The following is a 23,298-nucleotide window of genomic DNA, read 5'->3' as shown; positions in this document are numbered from 1 at the left end:
TTCTGTTCGTAGATTTAGTTCCGTATGTAAATATGCCGTGAGGAAGTAGTTATTTAAACCTAAACTGTGATCTTCTTTTTCCCAATATTGGTTCTGTTTCACAACGTTAAGCATGTTTTTGCAAAGCACAACCATGCAACTGTCTCAAAATGTTAAATAGAACAGTCATAATTCATAAGATATACGACCGCTGTGCATAGGATTTCATGAGATATCATACGAACCCTTGTATAAGAATATGTTGCTTGCGTACACATTCACAGCATAAAGTAGGGCATTACAAAATGCACAATAATGCAACAAATATATAAAGATTTCCAAATGACTTTGTACATCTATTAAAAAAAGGTGGGACACTGTGTAAAACGAATGAAAACAGAAAACATTAAATTCAGAATGAGTGTATATATTTACCAAAAACAAAACTTTCCCAGATTGAGCAGATACCTTGTTTCATTGCATTCTGTTTTATTACTTTTTTCAGTGTCCCAACTTTTTTAGAATTGGGTTGTAACACTAAAGTGTAGAGGAATCTTTCCAGTTATAGCTGGATTTCTCTGCTACTATGTTTTCTATACTGATTTTAGCACTAAACTCCCTCTGTTTGTATGCTCCCTTCTGATTCTTTAATAGAATTCAAAAATTAGATATTCACCATTTGCCAGCAACTCTTAGAAAATAACTTTTTCAGTTTCGAATGTGGGTTATATTTAAACGAAGCTACCTCATCCCATTTGCTTACCATATTATCATGATTTTGAGTGCATAATTATTCCTGCCTTGCTGAGTTTCAGACAGCAACATTGCACCAAAATAGAATTATAACTTCTTGGACTGAAAAAAAAAAGGTCTGACTGAATTCGAATGCTCCCATTAAAACTAACAAATGCAAAATGTTCCTTCCTGCACAGGTGGACGTTGGCGACCGCGTGATGAAGCTTAACACGGAGGTGCGCGACATCAGCAACCTCAGTAAAAAGGGTTTCTACCTGGCCTTCCAGGACCTGGGAGCCTGTATCGCTCTGGTCTCAGTCAGAGTCTTCTACAAGAAGTGTCCCCTCACTGTGCTCAACTTGGCCCAGTTCCCTGACACAATAACGGGCGGGGACACGGCGCTGGTGGAGGTCCACGGTGTGTGTGTGAATGCCTCTGAGGAGTTTGAGGCGCCAAAGATGTACTGCAGTGCAGACGGAGGCTGGCTGGTTCCTATCGGGAGGTGTGTGTGCAAACCGGGCTTCGAGGAGAACAAGGACGTCTGCCAACGTGAGTGGGGGTCTGGGGGGAAGTGTGGGAATGTGTGTGTTGAGATGTTGCTGTCATGTATTTGATTTAATGCTTGTGTGTGCATGGAAAGTAACTTAATTATTGCACATTTTTTACCTGAATGTTGCTTTATTGTGTGTACGCACAGGTCTCATAAAGGTTGGCCTTCCTGAACAGAAAGTTATTTTTTCAATGAAGCACAGCAATCATATCCATTCAGCTCTCTAAGACGTGAATATGTGATGTGTAGATATGTATGTGTGCTTCTGTGTCTTTGCCGAGTGAGTTGTGCAAAAACATTTCAACACTTTATAAATTCTGCTGTGAAACTGAGGGTGGAATGATAATGACTGTGTATTTAGGTTACTGATGTATGTGTGTGTGTGTGTGTGTGTGTGTGCATGTGTGTGTGTGTGTGTGTGTGTGTGTGCACGCAACAGCGTGGGTGTCAACGCTGTGAGTGACTTTTATACAGCTCCCAACACTGCAAGGACAGTTCTCGCAGAGAGAGAGAGAGAGAGCAGTAGGAATTGCTTTGAGGCATCTCCTCTTTCTTTCTTTTTTTGGAGTGTGTGTGTTTGTCAGAGCTGAATATCTCATTTTCCCTGCTGAGTATGTGAGAGTGCTACAAGTGTGTGTGAGAAAGTGCTTATTGATGTGTGTTTGTGTTGCAGGAGAGGGAAAGGTATGCCTTAGGAAGCAGATTATTGAATCGTAAAACTCTGCAGATGTCGTGCACGCTCGTATGTGTACGTGTACATAGTGTGTGTGCATGCGTTTGAGTGCACAAGCTGTATTAGACTCACACCGTCACCTGTCCCCACGGGCTCGCTTCCTCCCCGAAAAGAAAATGGAATCATAGATATTCATCACTGCAAACTTGGAAATCGGTGCACATAATGCAATTTCAGTTGTTTTGGAGAAGCAGCAGCCAAGACGCCCAGAAAACTTGGCAGTTGGGCCTTGGAGACAAGTGCATAAGAACAGGAGCTGTTCTCTACAGCTTGCAGACTGGTAATGTGCGCAGATTGTGGCAGAACTCTGGCTGCATCTCAATCGTTAATGCAGACTGTTGAGTTGCATGTCTGTCTTGTAAAAGTGACACGCTGTGGTTATTTGACAGCTGATCTCACTGACAGCTTTTCAGATGATTTCACTACCTACAGCGTGCAGGTGTGTGTCACCTTCCCCGGATTGAAACTTTATTAAAAGTCAGTCTGACGCAGCAAAGCGGTTGACCTCGTTGATCTCCATGACCTCATCAGTCTGCTCCCTGAGTGTTATCACTCCACAGAGAATAAACAGAGCAAGGTAAGCACGATTAACAAGCTAGCTTAAACTCAATAACAGCTTGTGTATGTGTGTGCTGTAGTCCTGTGTTGATGTAATGAGTCCGTTTGACAGTCGGAGGTCGGAGGTCAGGAAATATATGTGTCCCGTGTCTAATAACTTATGGTCAGACAGATGTGGGTGCATGTGTGCAGGAAAGGAGTGGCTAATCAGGAGAAGCAGGAAGATTCCTGATGGGGCAGGCTGGTTGTTGGGCTGCAAGGGACAGGGGACATGGTCTCTAAACACTGATTTTATAAATGGATGGAAGTGTGGCTCATGGGCCAATGGCAGCCCTCAGAAACATTGTCTGCGGCCGCTGAACGTGACATGAAATGCATTCATTTTATTTTAATTTTCCACTATCACTTACAATAGCTTACATATCATACACTACTTGGCTACTGCATGAAACTGAGCCCCCCTTACAAACATCAGTCAAACTAGCAATGACGACTCATAGAAAGATACTGGTTGCACAGGAACTCAGCAAAAAGAGCTATACAATGTGACGCAGCCAAATGTGCCAAATTTAGGAACTAAAAACTTGAGGTTGGGAAGCTATGCTAATGTGCACTGTTTTGGAAATGATGATATTCTAGAAAAATGTACTATGAATAACAAGGATGTAGAGAATAGCACACTAATGTGGACTTAACCGCTTATCTGAACTTGGGTCGTGGGGGTCTGGAGGCCGGCTACACCCTGAACAGGTCTCCAGACTATCACAGCATTGACACAGAGAGACAGACAAACGTTCACACTCTCATACACTCCTAAGTGCAATTAAGATACACCAATTAAACCTAAGCTGCATGTCTTTGGACTGTGGGAGGAAGCTGCAGGACTCAGAGAGAACACAGACGAGCCGAAAGCTGGATTCAAACCTGCGACCCTCTTGCTGTGAGGGCGAACGTGCCGTTGAAATTTAGCCCCATTTCAACTCTGCATGTGTGTGTGGAGACAAAACAGGTGTCCAGGGTCTGCAACACAGGAGGGAAAGCCAGGTTTTTCGTTTCTGTCGAGTTCAAGGCATACTTTGTGGTGTAGCAATTATTCTGGAAACAATCAGAGAGCATTTTCCAATAGATTTTAATTCCTTCGTGGTGAATTGAAACCTCTCCGCCGCAGGGTTGTCTGCGCCACCTACTCGGTATTAGGAAAAACATTTTTTGTCGGATATTGGGAAGGATTTGCATAGCAATGAAATTTCCTCCTCATGCAGCAGGAGAATTTGCTGTCCCACGTATGTCAGTCTTACATATCTCATATTTGTTTGCAGCTTAGTAAGATAATGCCAAATGAACACCCCAGAAAGCAGCTTCCTTTTATTCAAATAACGTTGATGCTTCTATTCTGATATTGTTCTATTCCCTCATCAAAATTTCACTTAGCCGTCTAATGCAACTGCATCTGCAATCAGCCTGCTTTTAAGAAAGACACGGTAGGACACAGAGAAGTACAACAACCCGGTGCGTTGCGCTTTAATGTGTCCCTCAGAGAACAAGGGCCAGGCTTTTAAAGAGTCCTCTCAGCGCTCGGCTTCAGCACCAAACAAAAGGTTCCTGCCCTGACACAGTCTGTAGGTCTTCCATAGGGAAAACACACTCCGCTAATGCATTTAAATCACCCTCTCTCGTTTGCCATCACACAAAGAGAGGAAGGGGTGAGGTGGGGGAGATAGCTAGAGAAAGGACTGGAGGGGCATTTGTAATTATCACCACCGTGCAGGTGAACAAGCCTTTTAATGGATACTGAATTCTCTTTCTCTTGTTCTTTTTGTGTGCGGTTGTTTTCTTCTTCTTTTCTACTATTTAGCCGCTCTGATGCTCATTGTTCTGTGCAGATCTTCTCGTAGTGTTTTGGCCTCTTTAGCCTCTTCTTTTTGTCTGTGCGTCACACTCCTTCTCTACCCCTGGCTCCCATTCTCTCTCCGTCTCTCTCTCGGTGTCCCTGTCTCTCTCTCTCGGTGTGAGGCGCTAATGGAATCATTACTAGCCTCTCTGTGTTAGACAAACACCAGACACCTCCAATTACAGCCTTTTTTTCCTCAATCTCTGGCTCTCTCCCTTCCTCTCTGCTATTTTCTAACCTTGCTCTGGTGTCTGCTTCTATAATGGGAATGTTCTCCACCTCTCTCCCCCTACAAGCCTCCCATTTTGCTCCTCACCCATCCTTTTTGATACTGTCTTCCTTTTTCACCTCACCATTTTTCTCTCTGTCTCCCTCCTCCTCTCTCCTCACAGCCCTCATCTCCTCTGTCTGCACTCGTTAAACATTTATAGATCACGGGTTCATCTTTCTCTTTTTCTATTTTCCCACCCCATGCTTGCTTCATATTCCCTAAAGTGAGGCGCAAAGTGTGTTTGTATGTGTGTGCATGTTTTGATGTTTTTAAAATTGGATGCTAGATTCGATTAATCCTGGTGAATTGTTTTGTGACAAAAAGGGATGCTGCTCACACAGAAAGAGGGACACTATTCTTCCAGTGCAAACAGAGCAAAGTAGGACCGGACTATGAAGGAAGACATAATGTGACTCATGGGAAATGTGCCACCAGGTTGTAATGGAAGCTACCATGCATCCTGACAGTTATGACAAAGATATGCAAAACAGCTGCAAAGAGACAAAAACAAGACCACAAAGAGATGCAAAACACCTGGAAAGAGACAAAACAAGACCACATAGAGACAAAAAGTAACTAGCTTAGAGATACAAAACAGCTGCAAAGAGACAATAAGCACTGCAAATAGTCTCAAACGGGAGCAAAACAAAGACTGACAAAAATCACAACCAAAAGACAACTACAAAGTAACACTAAACAACTACAAATAAATGCTAAATTACCACAAAAAGTCACAAAACAACGATAAAAAGAGACTAAACAGCTATAAAGTCTGTGTGTCTTGCTCCTGTGGGAGAGGTGGTGGGACCTTTTGCATGTCTGTGCCCGGGGGTCCATTGTCTCATAATCTACCCATGATTAAAAGATCAAAACAGATTTAACCATAATTGACTTCTGTGGCACTCAGTCACATTCACTCCTACTGAAGGTGTAGGTCTTGAAAAACAGGTTATAAACATTTTTGCTTCATTTAGTAATTAGGCTTTATTTAGCTGGTTTTTAATTTCCGAGGACATTTCATGAAGGAAACTGTGTAATTTAGTAGTTATTAGAGGAAAAATAGAGGCAATGTTTTGATGTTTGAGGAATGCTTCAATTTTAATGGTTAAAACAATGTGAACCCAAGTGAATATTAATTACTGGACACTGGACACTTACTTCCTTTCTCTGAACCTCTACATGTTTAGCTGACCTGCCGAGTATTTCATCCAGCAGGATGGAGTATGTGAAAGTGCCTTATAACTGTGCCCATGTTTATAGTAATGGATGAAAAATGGCCTCCAGTGCAGCCGTGTGACTCATTCATGTGTTTTTGATGGACAACAAAGGGCCAGACTTTTGCTTCACAGACGATGCTTATTAGCAGCATCAATAAATTGTTGTTTTTGGTCCTTTTCATGTGATCTAGTTGACAGTGAGAAAAAACAGGCCTGTCATTTAACATTTAACACTGCATGTTAAATACATATTTGTTTTATTTCCCTTTGGTTTTTCTGTGCACTGAACACACTGGTGCTCCAGTGACTGTGTCTCTGCTGCTCAATCACATGAAATCATGCTCATCTGCTGTGTCACCGCTGGAGTTACATAATCTCTATCTCGCCCTCGCTCATATTCAAACACACAGCCTCTCTCTCGCTGCCTCTCGGCCCTCGTCATGTCTCTACCCCATGCAGAGGTCTCTGTCAGTGCAGCCAAAGCACCCCGCCTCCTTCGCTCTCTTGCTTTTCTTTTCTCCCTGTGCCTTTGTCTCTTGTGCATTCTGTTTCTGTTCTCCCTCTCTGTTTCTGTCTGCCACTGTTTCCTCTGCACCCCCCCACCCCCCTCACCCCACCCCACCCCACCCTTCCATTTCCACCCTGTACTCCCTTGCCCTCTCCTGCTGTCTTTCTGTCTCACAGCTGGTAGGGAATGTAGTGAATTCTCCTCTCGAACCTCTCCTGCTTTAAGCCCCAGAGGTGCATACTGAAGGGCAGGAGTGTGTATGTGTGTGTGTGCGTGTGGCTGTGTCTTGATGTGTGTTTGTGTGTGTGTCCTGTCCTTCTCTGTGTGTCTGACAGCACCAATTACTGCCTCAGATGCCTGAGAGATGGAGGAGACGGAGTGGAGAAGGACAGACACCTGTCACCTCGACACAAGTTCTCTTGCTCTCATCTCCTCTCTCTCTTTCTCAGCGGGCAAAAGTAATATAGGTCAGCATGACATGTCTGCCCGTCCATCGGCTATACCTGTCTAATGGTCTCCTTCTTCCCCCTCTCTTTGTATTCATTTGTCTGTTTGATGCTGCCAAAACGAAGCACCGACTTAGTTTGCAAGAGGAACTTTTCAAAGTCACACCACACTCGCCATACTTATTCCACTTAGCTCCCCCGCTGTTCTTTTCACTTCTCAAATTGGACTGGAACAAAAGTGAAAAATCACTGAGGAATCAGCTTGTCAACTATGTGTTCATTTGGAACGCTGTGGAAACAGACACAATGGGTTTCTGGACCACTACATGACTGAAAATAATATAAATTAATTTAAAAAAAGAAGAAGAAGGAATTAATAAATTAATAGAAACCAACTTTTTGTGTTGGATGTAAGTATATTTGTACAGTTGTATCCTTTGACTCAAGAATTATATTCAGGCCATCTTTCAGCAAATGTTGACAGTAGGAAATGTGTGCAGTTTTTGACCTCATGTGAGACTAAACTTTGACCTTATATTGTGATTTTGACTGTTTCATGCACGAGTAATAAATTGGATCATCTTTAAGGTCGCAAAGTTTACCGTAAATTCAAAAGAACTGGCCTTTGTGTGCATATTCTTTGTAGAGTATTCCAAAAAAGTTCAGATGTTTTCTAAAGCGTAAATAAAAACAAATTTGAGAAAATGCTAATCATTCAATTGAAAACTGTACAAAGAAAATATATTTTACGGTTAAATACTTTTTGTAAATGTACACTGAATTCTGAATTAGATGCATTTTATTGTTAGTTGCGTTTCTATACTGCATCCCAGCGTTTTTGGAACCCGGGTTGTAATTATGAACCTACTGCTGGTTAGCTTAGCTTAGCATAAAGATAGAAACAGGGGAAACTGCCAGCCAAACCAAACCAGGAAAGTGTGAACAGGCCTTAAAGCTCACCACCTAACATGTTGAGACTAGTGTATGAAACAACACATTGCGGTGTTACGGAGAATTCTGTTTTTATTTCTTGGCCGGGCACATTCACTTCCTGAAGTCTTGTCTTCACAGTTAAGTTGGCAGGTTTAGTATCATTGTTCCTGAACAAAGATTAAAAGCAAAATCTGTGCTCCCCAACTGAGCTGACAACCACACAGAAGTATCAGGCAGATGAATAAAATGTTTTTAGCAACATAATAGCTCCAATGTTGAACTTCTTCTTTAAGGCAGAGCCATATAAACCCTTTAAGCCAGGAAAACATCACACTGCTTTAGCTCCTACACACTCTAAAGCCAGTTTGACCACAACTATGAGATCATAACTTTTGGGAGGGATAACTAAATCCTGTTCAATGTCATTTTCATGCGAGGAGAAAAAACAACAACCTGTAGTTTGATATTTTTGGAAAAACATAGCTCAACCTGTGAGGGGGAATTCGACTTTCTGTCTGCCTGGCGACGGGCAGCGATGAAAGGCCTGCTGCGCCGCCGCTCAGTCGATCAGACCTGGCTCCCGCCACAGCGCAGCGGGGAAGGATTTACAGTAAAAGCCTTTGTTTGTTCTCTGCGAGACAACTTATATTCTGTGCAGATAAGTAAAAGTTATATGATACATGTGCTGCAAGGGCTCCATCAAGATATGCACGCAGATGCATATAATGAAAGGAAGGACTATGACCATGCACACACACACACATACACATTTTATATCTCTTAAGAGGATTGCAGCCTGTGTTCATAATGAAAGGTTTGAGCAGGGAACAGATGTAGGAAAAGGCTAATCTTCGCACCTGTGAAAGAGATTGAGCTCACTTACAGAGGGCTGTGTGCGTGTGTGTAGGTGTGTGTGTTGAAAGCTCAGTAGGGAACCTGCGTTTCTTTATTGCCTCTCCAACACAGAGCCTGATCTCTGCCTCCATCCTTACAGCAGGAGTGTGTGTGTGTGTGTGTCTGTGTCTGCGGGAAAGTGTGTGTGTGATGTGGACAGTCGGGGCGGTCGGTAAAGTGAGCATTTTTATGTTGATCACATACAGACTTTTGAAGGTCAAGCGCTCCCTCCTGCATGTTGTATGTTCACACACACACACACACACACACACACACAGACACTCACACACTCACACACACTCCTCTCGTTTCTTTGCTCTTCTCTTGGTGGCAGCTCAGGGAGCTTGAGAGCAAGAAGGTGTGCGTAGGAAGGGAGTGGGCGGCTAACAGAAGGATTTAGACAGCAAGTCAAGAGATTTTTTGTGTGTATACAGTCCAAGCAATGTGTGTATGCAGTGTATGTGTGTATGTATGTTTGCTGCTGCAGGCATTAGGGCATTAAGCTGTTGAAGTGTCAGGCAGCAGGGTGTTATAACGAGCCAGATGTTCTTAAAGGACAACAGATATATGGGCCTAGTAAAGGCCAGTCATCTTTCCTTCTACCTATCTGTCTGTTGGAGTGTGAGTCTATTTTTTCTGCTGCTCCACTAGTCTGACTTCACTTTTCATTTATTTTGGATAATGACGACCACCTTTTTCTTCATTACGCTTTTATCTCCTCTCTCTCACATGTCCCTCCTAAACTCCATCCCTTCTCCCCTCTTCCTCTTTCTCATCTCCGTTCTTTTGTGTTTGAATAAATGACACACAAAATCACAAAGGCTGAGGCGCACGCTATATCCTCTACACACCATAGTACCCGTCGACATACCCACACAGCGCTGACCCAGATAATGTCTATTCACACAGTTCTTACCAGCACAGCTCCTCTTCAGCCACGGCAGATCACACGCTAGACTTATGACGAGTTGTCACCTTCAGCACCACGACGTGTTTGTACTGCTGAAGTGTTACAACAACCACGGCAGGCACATGCACGGGGGTCAGAAGTGTCAGCGGCCCCTCTGGCTTTCAATTACAAAGTAATTACACGTACACGTATCAGTCATGATGAGATACAACAGTATAACAAGAAGACACAAAATGGCTACAAAAAGGCATAAAATGAACATAAATAAACACTAAATGACCAAAAAAGACAGTTTATAATGACTATGCAGAGATGCAAAACAACCACAAAAAACAACAAAATAACTACAAAGAGAGACAAAAAAACAAACAAGGAGACACAAACTGACTACAAAGAGACACAACACAACTAGAAAGATACAAAAAGGCCACAAAAAACAACTGAATTAGAAAGAGAGACAAAATGACTGAAAAAGTCACAAAAAGACTTTGAAGAGGGAGGCACAAAACAAACGCAAGGAGACACAAAATGACTACAAAAAGACACAAAACAACCAAAAAGAGACAAATCTACCACAAAGAGACACACAACGACTACAGAGAGACATAAAAACTAAAACAAAAAGACATAAAAATAACAAAAATGAACCTTAAATAACCAAAAAACACTATAATTATAATGACAATGAGGAGATGCAAAACAACCACGAAGTAACACAACCAACAACCAACGAGACACAACCATAAAGAGTCTGAAAACCACTAAAAGTTGCATAATGACTACAAAGCCTGTCTCCTATGTAGGAGAGGTGGTGTGGTGTTTTGCATATGTGTACCCAGGGGCCCATTGTCTCATAATCCGCCCATGGCCACAACGAAACCGGAGGACATTAAAGTGGCTTTTGCGAGGCAGGACCTCGTATAGCTCCGCTGAGTCTGGTGCAGTGGGTTGAGCTGTGTGAACAAACCCTTAGAGAGCAGAAGGAAAAGCAGGCCAAGGACTGAGAAACTGTTAACGCATGTTTCAACTCCTCGCGTCCTTATATAGCACTATTCCCCGCAGACGGAGGCGGAGAGAGAGGAGAGAGGTGTAGAGCAGAGAGTGTGTCTCCGTCGGGTACTGCTGCCATTAATTGGATGCGTTCCATAAGCTGTTGAGTTCCAGTTAGGGATAAACATATGTGCACTCATGGGAAAGTTCATAATTTTCACATTTCTATAGTGTTGAATCAGTGTTGAGTTTGCTCCACTTAAGATCTTAAGGTTTGGAGAAAAGGTACATGTGTGTGAGAGAAAGCAGAGGAGGCAGCTAGCAGGTCTGCTGAACAGGAAACACAGGAACAGGAAGACAGCCATTGACCCCTTCCCCTTTATCCCCTCCCTCTCTCTCTTTTTACTTCATGGATGGCTTCCAGATGTGCGATCGGTCCGTCAGGCTGATTGGGCCGGCGCTGTACGGGCGTTACTGCTAGGATCCAAACACGGCGTACAGATGTAGCTGCGGTCAAAGTCCAATTTGTCGCTGCTTTCGTATGCAGTACAGCTGCACTATTGTTCTACAGCCAAGAGGGACCATTCAGAAAAATTCAAATAGACTTTTCAGCTCCAGTGTCGGCAGAACAAAGAGTGGTTACACAGGACCTGATGAGAGATGTGACAGATTGTCTTTCATTTTTAAATATGGCCATTTAGAGCAGCTGCTGCGGTATTGCAGGCGGCTGCAGGCTTCAACTGACACACAGTATACATAGCTAAATACACCTGCGAGCCAGATATGTTTACTGGTAATGATTTGCAAACAGGAACTGCTAATAGCTCGTGTGGCATACCTTCAGTGGTGACAGTTTGTGTGTGGGTGGGGGCCGGGCACAATGAAAGAACAAACGACGGACTTTCACCCAGGAGAGCAGGGTTTGTGTCCCGTATGAAAACAATAGTCAATTTCTTTTTACGTAACTTCCGTGGCTCACGGTTTGTGAATCACCTTTTTTTACTCAACTTACATTTTTAACGTAAGTTCCCTGGCTCACATCACCCTCGTAACTACTTCACTTCCGGCATATATGTACATTTATTAACCTTTAAAACTGTCTTTTATAACACTTAACCAATGTTTTTTTTTTGCACTAAACCTAGGTCAGTGGTTTTGTAGTCTGAATTCACTGGAACTGAAACGTGTGTGCTATTTTTAGAACGCTCAGCGGTACTGTGAGTCACGAAACATTCATTTGTGTCGTTATGGGTGGTATCTACAAACGAGTATATAAAACCCCCAAAATGAAGAGAAAATACAGATGCTACAGTAATTAAATTGTACTGAGATCTTGAAGATGGCTTTTCTGATTATTGGTAACATTTTGTTTTAAAATCTCCATAAAACTCCCCCAGATATTTCCAAAAACTACAAGCCTTCCTTGAAAAATGTAGTTTTACCACAGCAACACATGTTCAAAGATCCTAAATATATTGATTTTATACTTGTACTTGTTCCAGAGCAAGACCTATATATCTGTCAGCTATTATCAGCCGATATTGGCCTACCATAGATACATCTTGATCTATCAGTATCATAATGTTGTCCTATATGCATCGACAGGCAAACTTTTTTATAACAGAATATAAATGCCTGAAAAGCGACTGGGAAAAGGCAGTAGTAATTGCCATTGTGATCCAATAATATTCTTTAAGAAGGTTATTTATTTGAGAAAGCAGCTTTCTGGTTCCGTTTGCGGAGCCATATCAGTGCACAATCCACCTCGAAAAAGGTCTATTTTCAATCCAGCTCAAAAAAACAGTAATCCTCCTGTAAATCTGGCCTCCAGCTTTTCAGTTTATCTTCCGAAGGCTCAGGTGTCTTGTCTACAAACCTTTTATAGAGCAGCGACTCCTGTCCCCAACGAACAACGTCTTTTATTGTAATGTCTTCCAGCATTGAGAGGAGGCTGAGAAAGTGAGTGGATAAAATATCTTCTATATCAAAGAAGTGCTTTGAAGGAATATCATGCTTTTCTTGTAGTTCAGTAAATGACTTTAGCCTTGTATAGATCCACTGTGCATTATTGGTGGAGAACAGGAGATTCCTCTGTCAGTTACAAAGAGATGTGCAAGTTTTAGGAAATAAAGACACACTTTAACACATCTCATGCAAACATCTAAGCTCACCTTTAAAGATTTTAAATGAAGCTGAAAATAAATGAGCTCACAAGCAGCTGCATAAATCATAACGTGCACGTCTCCTCTCTTTCTGTATCATCCAGCTCTCTGTTCACAGGGCATCACAGGTCTGTGAGTGTCATTAACTTTCAAGACCGCTTCATAAACCAGACCTTCCTATGATTGTTTTGTCGATATTTATTTGTTGGATGAAAAGCTCCTGCGGTCCTGAACTGTGCAGATTCTATTATGGCGAGCACAAAAGGGACACACGTTGGAATTTTTTCCCCAAGAGGGGGGACACCGTTGACTTCCTTCGCGATACTGAGTGGCCGCCGCGGTGCCAAGGACATTTGTAACAAGGTAACACAGGCAGGTGGAAGATAACCCTTCCTGTGCTGTTGTTTTTGTTAGGTTTTTATAAACGATGAAGTCTCTATAAGCTTCTCCTCCGAATGGGAATAAAACAGTGTGGATTTTCCCGCTATCGTCAATTTGCTGTGAGTCTGTCTGACAGGATCGACCAGTGCCCACCCACAGATTAAAGACAGCTAAAATATGTCCTCTCACTTGACAGGTAGAGCTGCATGAGTGTGTGTGTGTGTGAGTGACACAGAGAAAAGGCACGGGTCTCTCCTTTCCTCCTCCGCCTGTGAGAATGAATTATTGAGAGTGATGAACTGAAAATAACGTGGGTGAGGAAAGGAGGTGCACAGCTCCTCCTACACACACTCTGCCGGTCACGGGGCCGGCCGATGCGGGCACGTTTTACTGCCGTGGTGTGTGTGTGTGTGTGTGTCTGGGGAGATAAGATGTGTGTTTGTGTGTTTATAGTGTGTTAAAGCTCTGTAGGATGGGTTTTATGGAAGATGTTTAAGCTGCGTGTGTGCCTGGGGAGAGAGAACGTGTGAGGTAAGCGTGAAGGTTTAAAGTGGAGTATGTGGACTTTGTGTGTGTGTTTGTGTGTGTGTGTGTGGGTTCTGTTTGTACAGGTCTGCCTTTCTATGTTGAAAAGTGAAAGGTGAATCTTTGTGTTCCTCTGGCCTTTTATCCTGATAGCAAACAGACAGACAGAAGAATAAGTTATTCAGACTGTGAACTAAACTCCCAACAGACTCCTTCTATAGACCTGTCATGCTCTCTCTTCTTCTTCTCTCTCTCTCTCTGTCTTTCTGTCCCTCGCCCATGACCCCATTCACACAGAAACACACATGCACCTGGTATCTATTTAATCTGTTTTTACACTGCAGGATAATCACCGCGGCTCAAAATTAGTGAGCCATCAGCTTGGGTTACCTCTCGAGAAGTGTGTGTGTAGATGTGTGTTTTCTTTAATTGCACTGAAATTGAGCTTGCTCTCTTTCCCCTCCGATTGTTGTTTTTTTTTTTTTCGGTAGGGTTTGTGTGTGATTGTGTGTGTGTGTGTGTGTGTGTGTGTGTGTGTGTGTGTGCCTGTCAGCGAGAGAGTAAATATTTGTGCAGGAGCTCTGGAGAAGGTCAGGGTCAACGTATGACAGACAGCCCACTGGGAAATAAGACACACATACAAAAAGGCAGACACACACACACACACACACACGCAGGCACACACACATACACACACACACAGACACACACACACACACACACACACACACACACGCACACATAAATAGAGAGGATAAAGTAAAGATGGCCAGAAAGAGAGCGAGAGAGACAGAGAGGACAGAAAAACAGAAAAAGACAGACAGGAGGGCAAACAGGGAGATGGATGGAGAAAGAGAAAAACAGAGAAAGACAGTGATGGACAGAAGGAGGAAGAAGGAGAGCTTCATCTCGTAGTTCCCCTTGGCCGCTCGCAGTAATTGGCTGGTATCCAGAGGACACAGAGTAGATCAGAAAGAAGCCTGAGTGTACTCATGTGCTTCATGTAGTGGACATCACAAACCATTTCATATCCAGTCAGATGTGTGTGTGTGTGTGTGTGTGTGTGTGGGTGGGTGGTGGTCAGAGAAGTCATAAGATGCTATAAACACAGTGAGGGCCTGTCCTGAGGTGTCAATCATGGAGGCCCACGTCTTCTGTCTGGACATGGCTCATATCTCTCGTCTGCTCTGCAGCCATGTGACCCTACCTCCTCTTTCCATAACAAAAGTCTTGCAGGCGAAAAGTAATTGCTGCTCTATACACAGTACGATATTTGCTCGAGGAATTGTGAGAGTAAATTACCATAAAACATTAAAAGTTGTCATTCCACGACTACTTAAAGACTTGTTTGGGCCTAAGTCTGCTGTGGAGAGCTTGAAACCTGACACAGGCCTTTTATAGAAGCCAGTGTCAGTGTCCTGATGAAGATATCATGTATGCCGAGCCATGGTTCATGATGTAAGCATAATATCGTACAAGATATGTGTGGTTTTTCTTGTTTGGTTAGAGTTTTATTTGGAAAAGGTCAGTGCTTTATGTAAGCAATCATGAAAGACTCCAGTGTTCTGATGTAACAAAAACAGATGAATATCGACTCTCTTGCTCTGCAGAGACAGAGGAACTCAGGGATATTCTTTGTGCACGTTTATTTCATCATTTGAAGTGTTTGAAGGCAAGTTCCAACCACAGATTCCATCATAGTTTTAAAAACATGTGTCCCTTTTATATATATCCTTTATTTTACCAGGTAAAAGTCTTGTTGAGACTAAAAAATCTCTTTTCCAAGAGAGACCTTGCGAAGAAAGCAGCATAAAAAGTGACATAGTTACAACTTTTAGAGTTTAAAAAAGTGTCAATAATGAAAACTAGTCGTACTTGTACAACTACTGTTGGATTAGATTAAAAAAAACAACTGCTATGTTTCTTCCAGATTGTCAGACATGGCAAAATAATAGAGTTATTAAAGGACAATTATTGCAATCCTTGTGTTAATATAATATGTGGAGCAATTTTCTTGGGGGGCTACATGGTGTTGTAGCGGTTAGCACTCTTGCCTCACAGGAAGAGGGTCGCCAGTTCGACTCCTCGACTTCAGTGTTGAGTTTGCGTGTTCTCCTGGTGTCAGCGTCACATAGTACTCCAGCTTCCTCCCACAGTCCAAAAACATGCAGCTTTGATTGCAGGTTTGATTGGTGATTCTTAATTGCCCGTAGGTGTGAATGACAACTTAATTGTGTGTTTCTATGTATCTGCCCTGTGATGGTCTGGCGACCTAGGGTGTACCGCCCAATGACGACTCTAGCCCCCCGCGACCCGAGTGCGGATAAGCAGTTAAGGATACTTAATGAATTTTTCTTGGGGCAATCTACCCATAAAAGTCTACACACATGGACCTACTGTACATTTGAAAAGAAATTAATTCACTAATAATAAGTCTGACAGGCTATTTTCACCACTATAGAGCCCTTATCAGAACACGTCACTCTAACGTCACACACGATTGCACTTGCACGTCGGTTGCAGAAGGCTTAAATACACCAGAGTTGCAAAGATACTAATAAAAGCCTCCATTTTTATACATATACATTATTATTTTATACATTTGCATGTACAATTTTTTTTATACTTACCTATCCCCGAGTGACAAGTTATCCGGCATTTCAACAGGAAAGTAAAGAAAAAGTCCTGTGAAAAAGTGGTCCTTTTTTTGCCAGCTAGCTTTCTTTGCAATCACAGTGTTACTGTATTATTGTCTTTTTTTGCAACCACATTGTGAATGTTTGTATACAAATAATTGTTCTATTCTATGGCTGGACTGATTTTCTACCATGACAAACATTAAAAGAAATCTAAATTTACATGAAATATGACGCAATTCAAATCAACTTCCAGTTATCTACTGGTGAGTGATAGTTGTTGCAACTTGGCTGTTTCAGTCTCTGGTGGAGGCAAATTTCCAAAGTGGTGCCAGTGAATAAAAGCCAAGCACTATAAAAAGATGCAAATGTCCCCAATTTAAAGCTTTCCGTTATAAACTTATTGCAGTGCAAACCTAGCCTGGGTATACCCAGACTGCCTTGCGCGCTCGAATTTGATTTCGAACCTCCAGCCAGTCTGGCAACTAGGCGATTTCGCTAGCCCTGTTTTAGGGATCCAATCACAGAGCGGGGAGGGACGGTGAGACGATGACGCGTACTACTCGGCACTTGGAAGCTTTCCGGATCCAACATGGCTGCTGCGGACGCGAAACTCTCTTTAGCTGTAGATGGTGTTTTAAATAGTTTAGAGCGAAAGTTGAAAGGCGAAAGGTCTCTCGGCAGCTCCGCTGTCCCCCGGCTGGTAGACAGATCACCGGTAGCGGGGCTATTAGCGCCGCACGGGCGGTTTCTGCGGCTCGTTGCGCCGAGCCGGTGAGACCGCCGGTCACCGCCGGTGATCTCGCTCCGAGCCGGGGGACAGCGGAGCCCCCAGAGACCCGCAGCAGCTTGTTTATTGCCCATAAAATCAGTGGATGTGTGTGGCAGAATGACATGAGGGGGAATAAAGCGTGAAAATAAATAATCTTGCAGAAAGCGAGAACTGGAGAAGCAAAGCAGCAGCAACACTCTCTCACAGACACACACACAACAAACATCCATCTCTGTTGCTCTACTACGTCATCTGGTATAACTGATCTGATTGGCTAAGAGCTACCTACAGACGCTTTGATAGACATTCTAAGCGTCCAATAAACGGCTCCGGAGGATCGTAAACCACACCTCCTCTACGGAGAAATGCATTGAAGGTGTCCAGACCTAATCTCCAATGAGATTTGGTCTGGTGTTAGCCAGGCTAGTGCAAACCTGTAAATTTCACATAAACAACAGTAGCTCTGCAGGGCAAATTATGTTAACAGTTTGACTATTTATACTTAACAAAATTGGATTATTTGTTTAAAGTGTTAAAATAATTAAAGTATTTAAAATAAAAATGTTTAATATATATTAATCAAGCTCCTCAGACTTTTAATATCATAATGATGCACCTGTGTTTGACTGTCACTCACAATAATCTGTGTTTAACTGTATATATTTGTAGTGATATTTGCCAGTAAGAGATTAAATTGTTTTAGGTTCCCTCAGTTTTCTGTTTAACTACAATTATCTCTGTCTTTACAGCATTCCTGTAGCGGTAATGATGCCACTTACCGAAAACTGTCCCACAACAATAACAAAATATAAAAGCAATGAAATGTTGTAATGCAGTTGAGTTTTATTGCTCATACGGAGCAAACAATACAAGGTGATAAAAGTTTAATAAGTAGATATTATGATGATAATTCTTCAGATTGGGGAAAAGGAAACATCGTGTGTGTGCAGATGTGATGTCAACAGGCAAACTGGCTTGTGTAGGAATGTGTTGGTGTGTGTGTGTGTGTGTGTATGTGTGTGTATTTCACAGGATTAGTGGTTAGGGTGAATATTATAGTGTTAAAGGTTGTTATGAACTCCGATTAGGGATTAGAGGTTCCCAGCAGGAGGCTGGACTCTGATGCTGACATCTCTATTCCACACAGACCTCCTCTTTAACACACACACACACACACACACACACACACACACACACACACACACACACACACACACAAACATATTACTTCCACTTATCAATGAGGAAAATTGTAGACAACATGAACACACTCTTGGTTAATGGAGTCACATGTGTTGTCTTCTTCTGCAGCTTTTAAAAGAAGTAGTACTGTTAAGCGTGTAATGATTTATCTGCCGCTAAATGTGGATGTTTTTTGTGTTTTTTCCCCAGTTATTTGTTTACTTCTGTTTCAGTTTGTCTGGCTTGCAAACATGTCAATTCGACTGAAAGCATGTTTCACGGGAATGTACACATGAGCACAACGCACGCACACACACACACACACACACATATACAGATGCGACCCCGGTGGCCGTAAAGGACGTCAGATTCAATCTCGTCAGATTTCTCCACTGACGCTTGATGTATCAATTTTTAAGTAGCTGGCCTCAACTAACAGACACACACACACACACACACACACACACACACACACAGGCTGCTCTGTGGCACTCGAGGGGTTCTAGAAGGGTTCCATCTTGAAAGCCTGTTGCCATGGCGACCATTATGGGGCTCATCTCCCATGGGCCAGCGAGCTTTACACTGGCCCACGGGAGATGAACCGCCGACTATGAATCCCTTTCGATAGAACACACACGCTCGTACACACACACACACACTCAGCATACCCCCCAGGTTTCTCCTCTGTCTGCCCTTTATGGTACAGCCGGCAGGGAGCCAATGTTTGACTTGACCCGAGTGCGACAGAAAGCAAGAGAACAGAGCAATTAACAGTTTAAAAAACTAGCAAGAACATTTGAAAGGGGAGGTGGAGGAGAGGAGGAGGCTCCAAGCCAGCCAGAGGAAGTGTTTGTTTCAGAAAAGTGCAGCTGATGTGATTTTGCATACGTACAGAGACGCCTGGTTGAATGTAATTAGAATGTAATGACTTTTACTGTGAGATCTCGGGTTTGTGTTTCTGTGAGTGCACTCGAGTGTGAATCTGTAAAGGCCCCTTTACAACATTAATTGAATACACATTTCCTGAACTCATCTGGTGGCGTCAGCAGCTTCTGTCATTCACTCAAGCAGGTCCTCAGCCTTATTTTAGCTCGATGTAGTCATTCACTCAGAAAGTAGACATTCATACGTCACAGCATTTGCCTAAGCTCAACATACTTTTGTTCAGTATGCTACTTTATATTTTAAATGGGTGTAAAAAACTCGGCTACATACTTATGCATGACACCTTAACTGTATAATTTAAATCAACTATAATGTGTGTATATCACATTCATTTCATACTTTAGACTAAATATGAACTGTTGGGAAGGAAAAAGTGAAGAATTTGTCAATCAACAGAAACTTATTCTGAGTCATTTATCAAGTAAATATAACTTCTGAAATATGAAGATTAGCTGCTTTTCTTTGTTGAATGTGATTCTAAATAAGAATATTTTACATTTGAACTTGCACTCGCAGATTTTCTTCTTTTTTGCCATCTCGGGGCATCTGTAAACACGATATTGACATATTATTCCCCCCTCAAGTTTGTATGGATGACCAGTAATCAAAATTGTTTGTCGAGTCATCCAGCATACACAAAGCAAATTAACATTCAGCATGTGATTCTTGTCCAAGTCAAAATATTTACTCTGCTTTAACTTTGCAGGTTTGCTCTCCACTAATCTCTGTAAACGGATAACTGCATGAGAATGCAGAATCTGTAGGCAAGGCGAACATATCCGTTATCATTCTGTTTTCAGTTTGTAGTCAGAGTAGTATTGACCAATCACCCTTGAGTAGCTTAGCTTACTTAGCTCAACTGGCTACTTGTAAAACTTGAGGAATTCTAATCAGACTGTAAACAATGACCGATGCACAGAAAAGGGAAGTCTTGGCTCGGATATCCTCTGGCACCTAACCTGCCGCTGCCAGATTGTTTGTTAAACAGAACAATCTTCGAAACTGTTTGAAAAAGGGCGGGCACTTTCAGGAAATACCTGGCAGGTGATTGGATAAACCGTGTGTCTATCACTGTCACGCTGTCTGTGCTGAATCCACTCTGGAGAAGTGCAAAAGTGCTGTTCTCAGCTCTTCTTTTAATGAAGAAATTAGATTAAGATATTCTCTTATTAGTCCCACAACGGGAAATTTTTCGACCTCTGCATTTAACCCATCCAGTGAACACACACCAAGGGCACCTTGGCTCTTGAGCTGTCAGTCCTGGGATTTGATTTGACAAGCCTTTGGTTACAAGCCCGATTCTCTAACCTCTGGGCAACAAACTGCCAATGCTCCGGTCCAGATATAACTGATGCTGTTGCAGTATCTACGCTAACCTCTTCAGGAGCCGCCATTGTTGTTTCAGCTCTCTGTGTCGTCACAAACACGCTTGATCACAGCCTATAGTTGTGCAACTCAAACACATTACTTGGAGCCTAGCAGGATGGATTAGCGATCTTGTGATTCTGTGATTGTCGCATGATATTGTGATAATCCAGCAACAACTGAACATCATAAATCAGCTTTTACCCGAGACCAATAGCTGCTGGGTTTCAAAAAAAGTTTCTTTTTCTAAAAAGTTCTGTAGAGCTGAGGGAAACCGCAGAGTCAGGTGAAAAATTCCCTGTGGGGTTATCACAACGAATGGCACCATTTACATTATTTGACGCATTGTTAATATGAATATATTGATGAGTGCAGCTTTTTGAAGACACATCCCTATGGTTTGGGAAGCTGTAATAGGCTTATATAACTATTTTCTGACATTTTTGTAATTTATGCGGAAAAATAAGCAGCATTTGCAGCCCTAAAGAGTAGAATACAATAGAATAGAAGTCAATCAGCTCACACTGTACAATGTTGTCCCGAAGGAAACAGTTGGGCTGTTCCCTTCTCAATCAGCGCATGGTGACTGAGGGTGTGTCTTGAGTAGCAGTACTATATCATATCTAAGAGCTATCGATTGGCATAAATACACTAAGTCTCTCTGGTGACCGGATGAATATTTAATAAGACACTGGATCTGAGGCCACTCTTTGTCTTTAGAAGAAACTCACACTGACACAAACACACACCCTATATACTGTAGTACAGCACTGTCAACTGTTACACTGATGCAAATTTGGAGTTAGCTCATAGTTCTACAACATAGTTTTTGTGACTAAACTTTTTTGTGCTCCTGTGTGTCTGCATCGTGTGTGAGTGCATGTTTATGTGAGCACTGTCTCACTGCCTCAGCCTTCTTGTCCCTTTTTCATATCTATGGTAAATCATTAATCATAAGGGAACCAAGTCAAGTAACACATTTCCCATGGGGCGCACGCACAGGGAGTAGCTTGAGAAGTGGGAGAAGGGAAAAGGGGGACTGTGAGAGAGAGAGAGAAAGAAAGAAAGAAAGAAAGAAAGAAAGAAAGAGAAAAAAACGAGGTGGAAAAGCAGAGTAGAAAACAGAAGGGAGGAGAAAGAAGCTCCACTCGAAGCAGCCAAGCCGCCATTCTTGCAGAAAGTTTTTGATCAGGCAGTTGTTTGGATGCCAGGCCTGGCATGGGGCGCCCTGTCTGTCCTCCACCGCCGGGGTCCTTTTGTGCCTCTGTGGCTGGCCAGCGCCCGGAGCCAGGACTCTCCGGATGAAACGTCCCTGGAGAAAAGCTGCTTTTCCACCCCGCTCTTACAGCCCAGACAACAGGAACACACACACACACACACACACACACACACACACACACACACACACACACACACACACACACACACACACACACACACACACACACACACACACAGGCACCCATTACCTTGGAAGCTGACAGGAAGGAGGAAAGAGAGCAGAAACCCTTTGAGAATTATCACTCCCTTTTCCTTTCCTTTCTTTCTTTCCTTCATTCTCTTGTTCTTTCATACCTACACACACACACACACACACACACACACACACATCCCTTTTCTAGTGTTCTCTCAAGTCTTTTGGGGATTGTGCTAGTGGACTTTGCTCCCCTATGATGAATGATTTGCCTAAAAATACTGTCTGTATGCGAGCGAGCACAGCGTCCAGGTGGAAGAACTTACCTCCACAGTAAGAAAACACACTACTTTTAGGCCACTTTTCCATTCCTCTACCCAGCAGGTTCACCACGCCGCTGAACATACATGTGTGTGTGTGTGCCTGTGAGTGTGTTTGTGTGTGTGATAATTTACAGCCTTTCTGGGACGAGTGACGTGTAGCTTGATTAAATCCGTGACCTTCACCGCCAGCACAAGCAATCAGCAAGCGAACACACACGATCACGCACACGCCGCATACTTAACACCTCCTCGCTCACAAGCGCTCAGCACACGAACATGCAATCAGCACCTGGCGAATTCTGTCGCATCATTGATCCAACCTATTCACAAACACACACATGTATGCATACACACAGGGCGGCATCTATCGAATTACATTCAAGACACCCTCATTTTCCTTACATGGGGTTTTTGTACACCATAATACTATTTACCACAGTGGCAGAAAAGGCTTGCGAGGATGGGAATACCATGCCTATGAATGTATAAATAAATACATGCGTAATCTATATTCAGATTACCAAAGGGAAAGTCAGGAATTTCATTTTACTGCCTTGGATGCAAAAGGGAAATCATTCGAGTCCCCGATCTATTTCAGCAGACTGCTCCTGTTGAGCGGAAGCACGGCTTTCCCTCCCCAGTTTTATGACTCCACATAATGACTAATATGCAGCCACTGTAACAGCCGGAGCAATAGTCGTATTATGTTATTGTGACTATTGCTCTGACTGCAGCTGTGTATTTCTGCCCCCCCCCCTCCCCGGTTGCCAGAAGATCTAAAGCTTATATAACAGGAATGACAGTTGATCTGCTGTTGCACTGTGTTATTGTGCTGTACGGCCCTGTGGTTATACAGGCCTTCAGCCTGATGTAAAAGGATCTCACATAGACCCTAATGTCACAACATATTAAATCAAACTTTGTTTTCTTGTTCTTTGCCAAGGGTGCTGCACGGCACATCTTACAACCTATCAGTAT

The 23,298-nt window shown here is 42.8% G+C and overlaps 2 protein-coding genes across 9 annotated transcripts in view; one reads left to right on the top strand and one right to left on the bottom strand.

Annotated features, from left to right (window-relative positions):
- Positions 1–23,298, bottom strand: part of LOC131980729 (eotaxin-like) — a 226,883-nt gene that overhangs the window by 52,210 nt on the left and 151,375 nt on the right. The window lies entirely within an intron of this gene.
- epha4b (eph receptor A4b) overlaps positions 1–23,298 on the top strand; it is a 103,085-nt gene that overhangs the window by 27,117 nt on the left and 52,670 nt on the right. For 3 of the 4 annotated variants that reach the window (XM_059345018.1, XM_059345019.1, XM_059345017.1), the window contains exon 5: positions 912–1,263. In XM_059345018.1, the coding sequence (XP_059201001.1) occupies positions 912–1,263 (352 nt within the window). The remainder of the gene's footprint in view (positions 1–911; positions 1,264–23,298) is intronic. The other variant, XM_059345020.1, reaches the window with a different exon arrangement.

This window comes from Centropristis striata, chromosome 11 (genome assembly GCF_030273125.1).
Source record: "Centropristis striata isolate RG_2023a ecotype Rhode Island chromosome 11, C.striata_1.0, whole genome shotgun sequence".
Taxonomy (NCBI): Eukaryota; Metazoa; Chordata; class Actinopteri; order Perciformes; family Serranidae; genus Centropristis; species Centropristis striata.
Note: the sequence above shows the minus strand (reverse complement) of the source record. Positions and strands in the feature narration are given on the sequence as shown.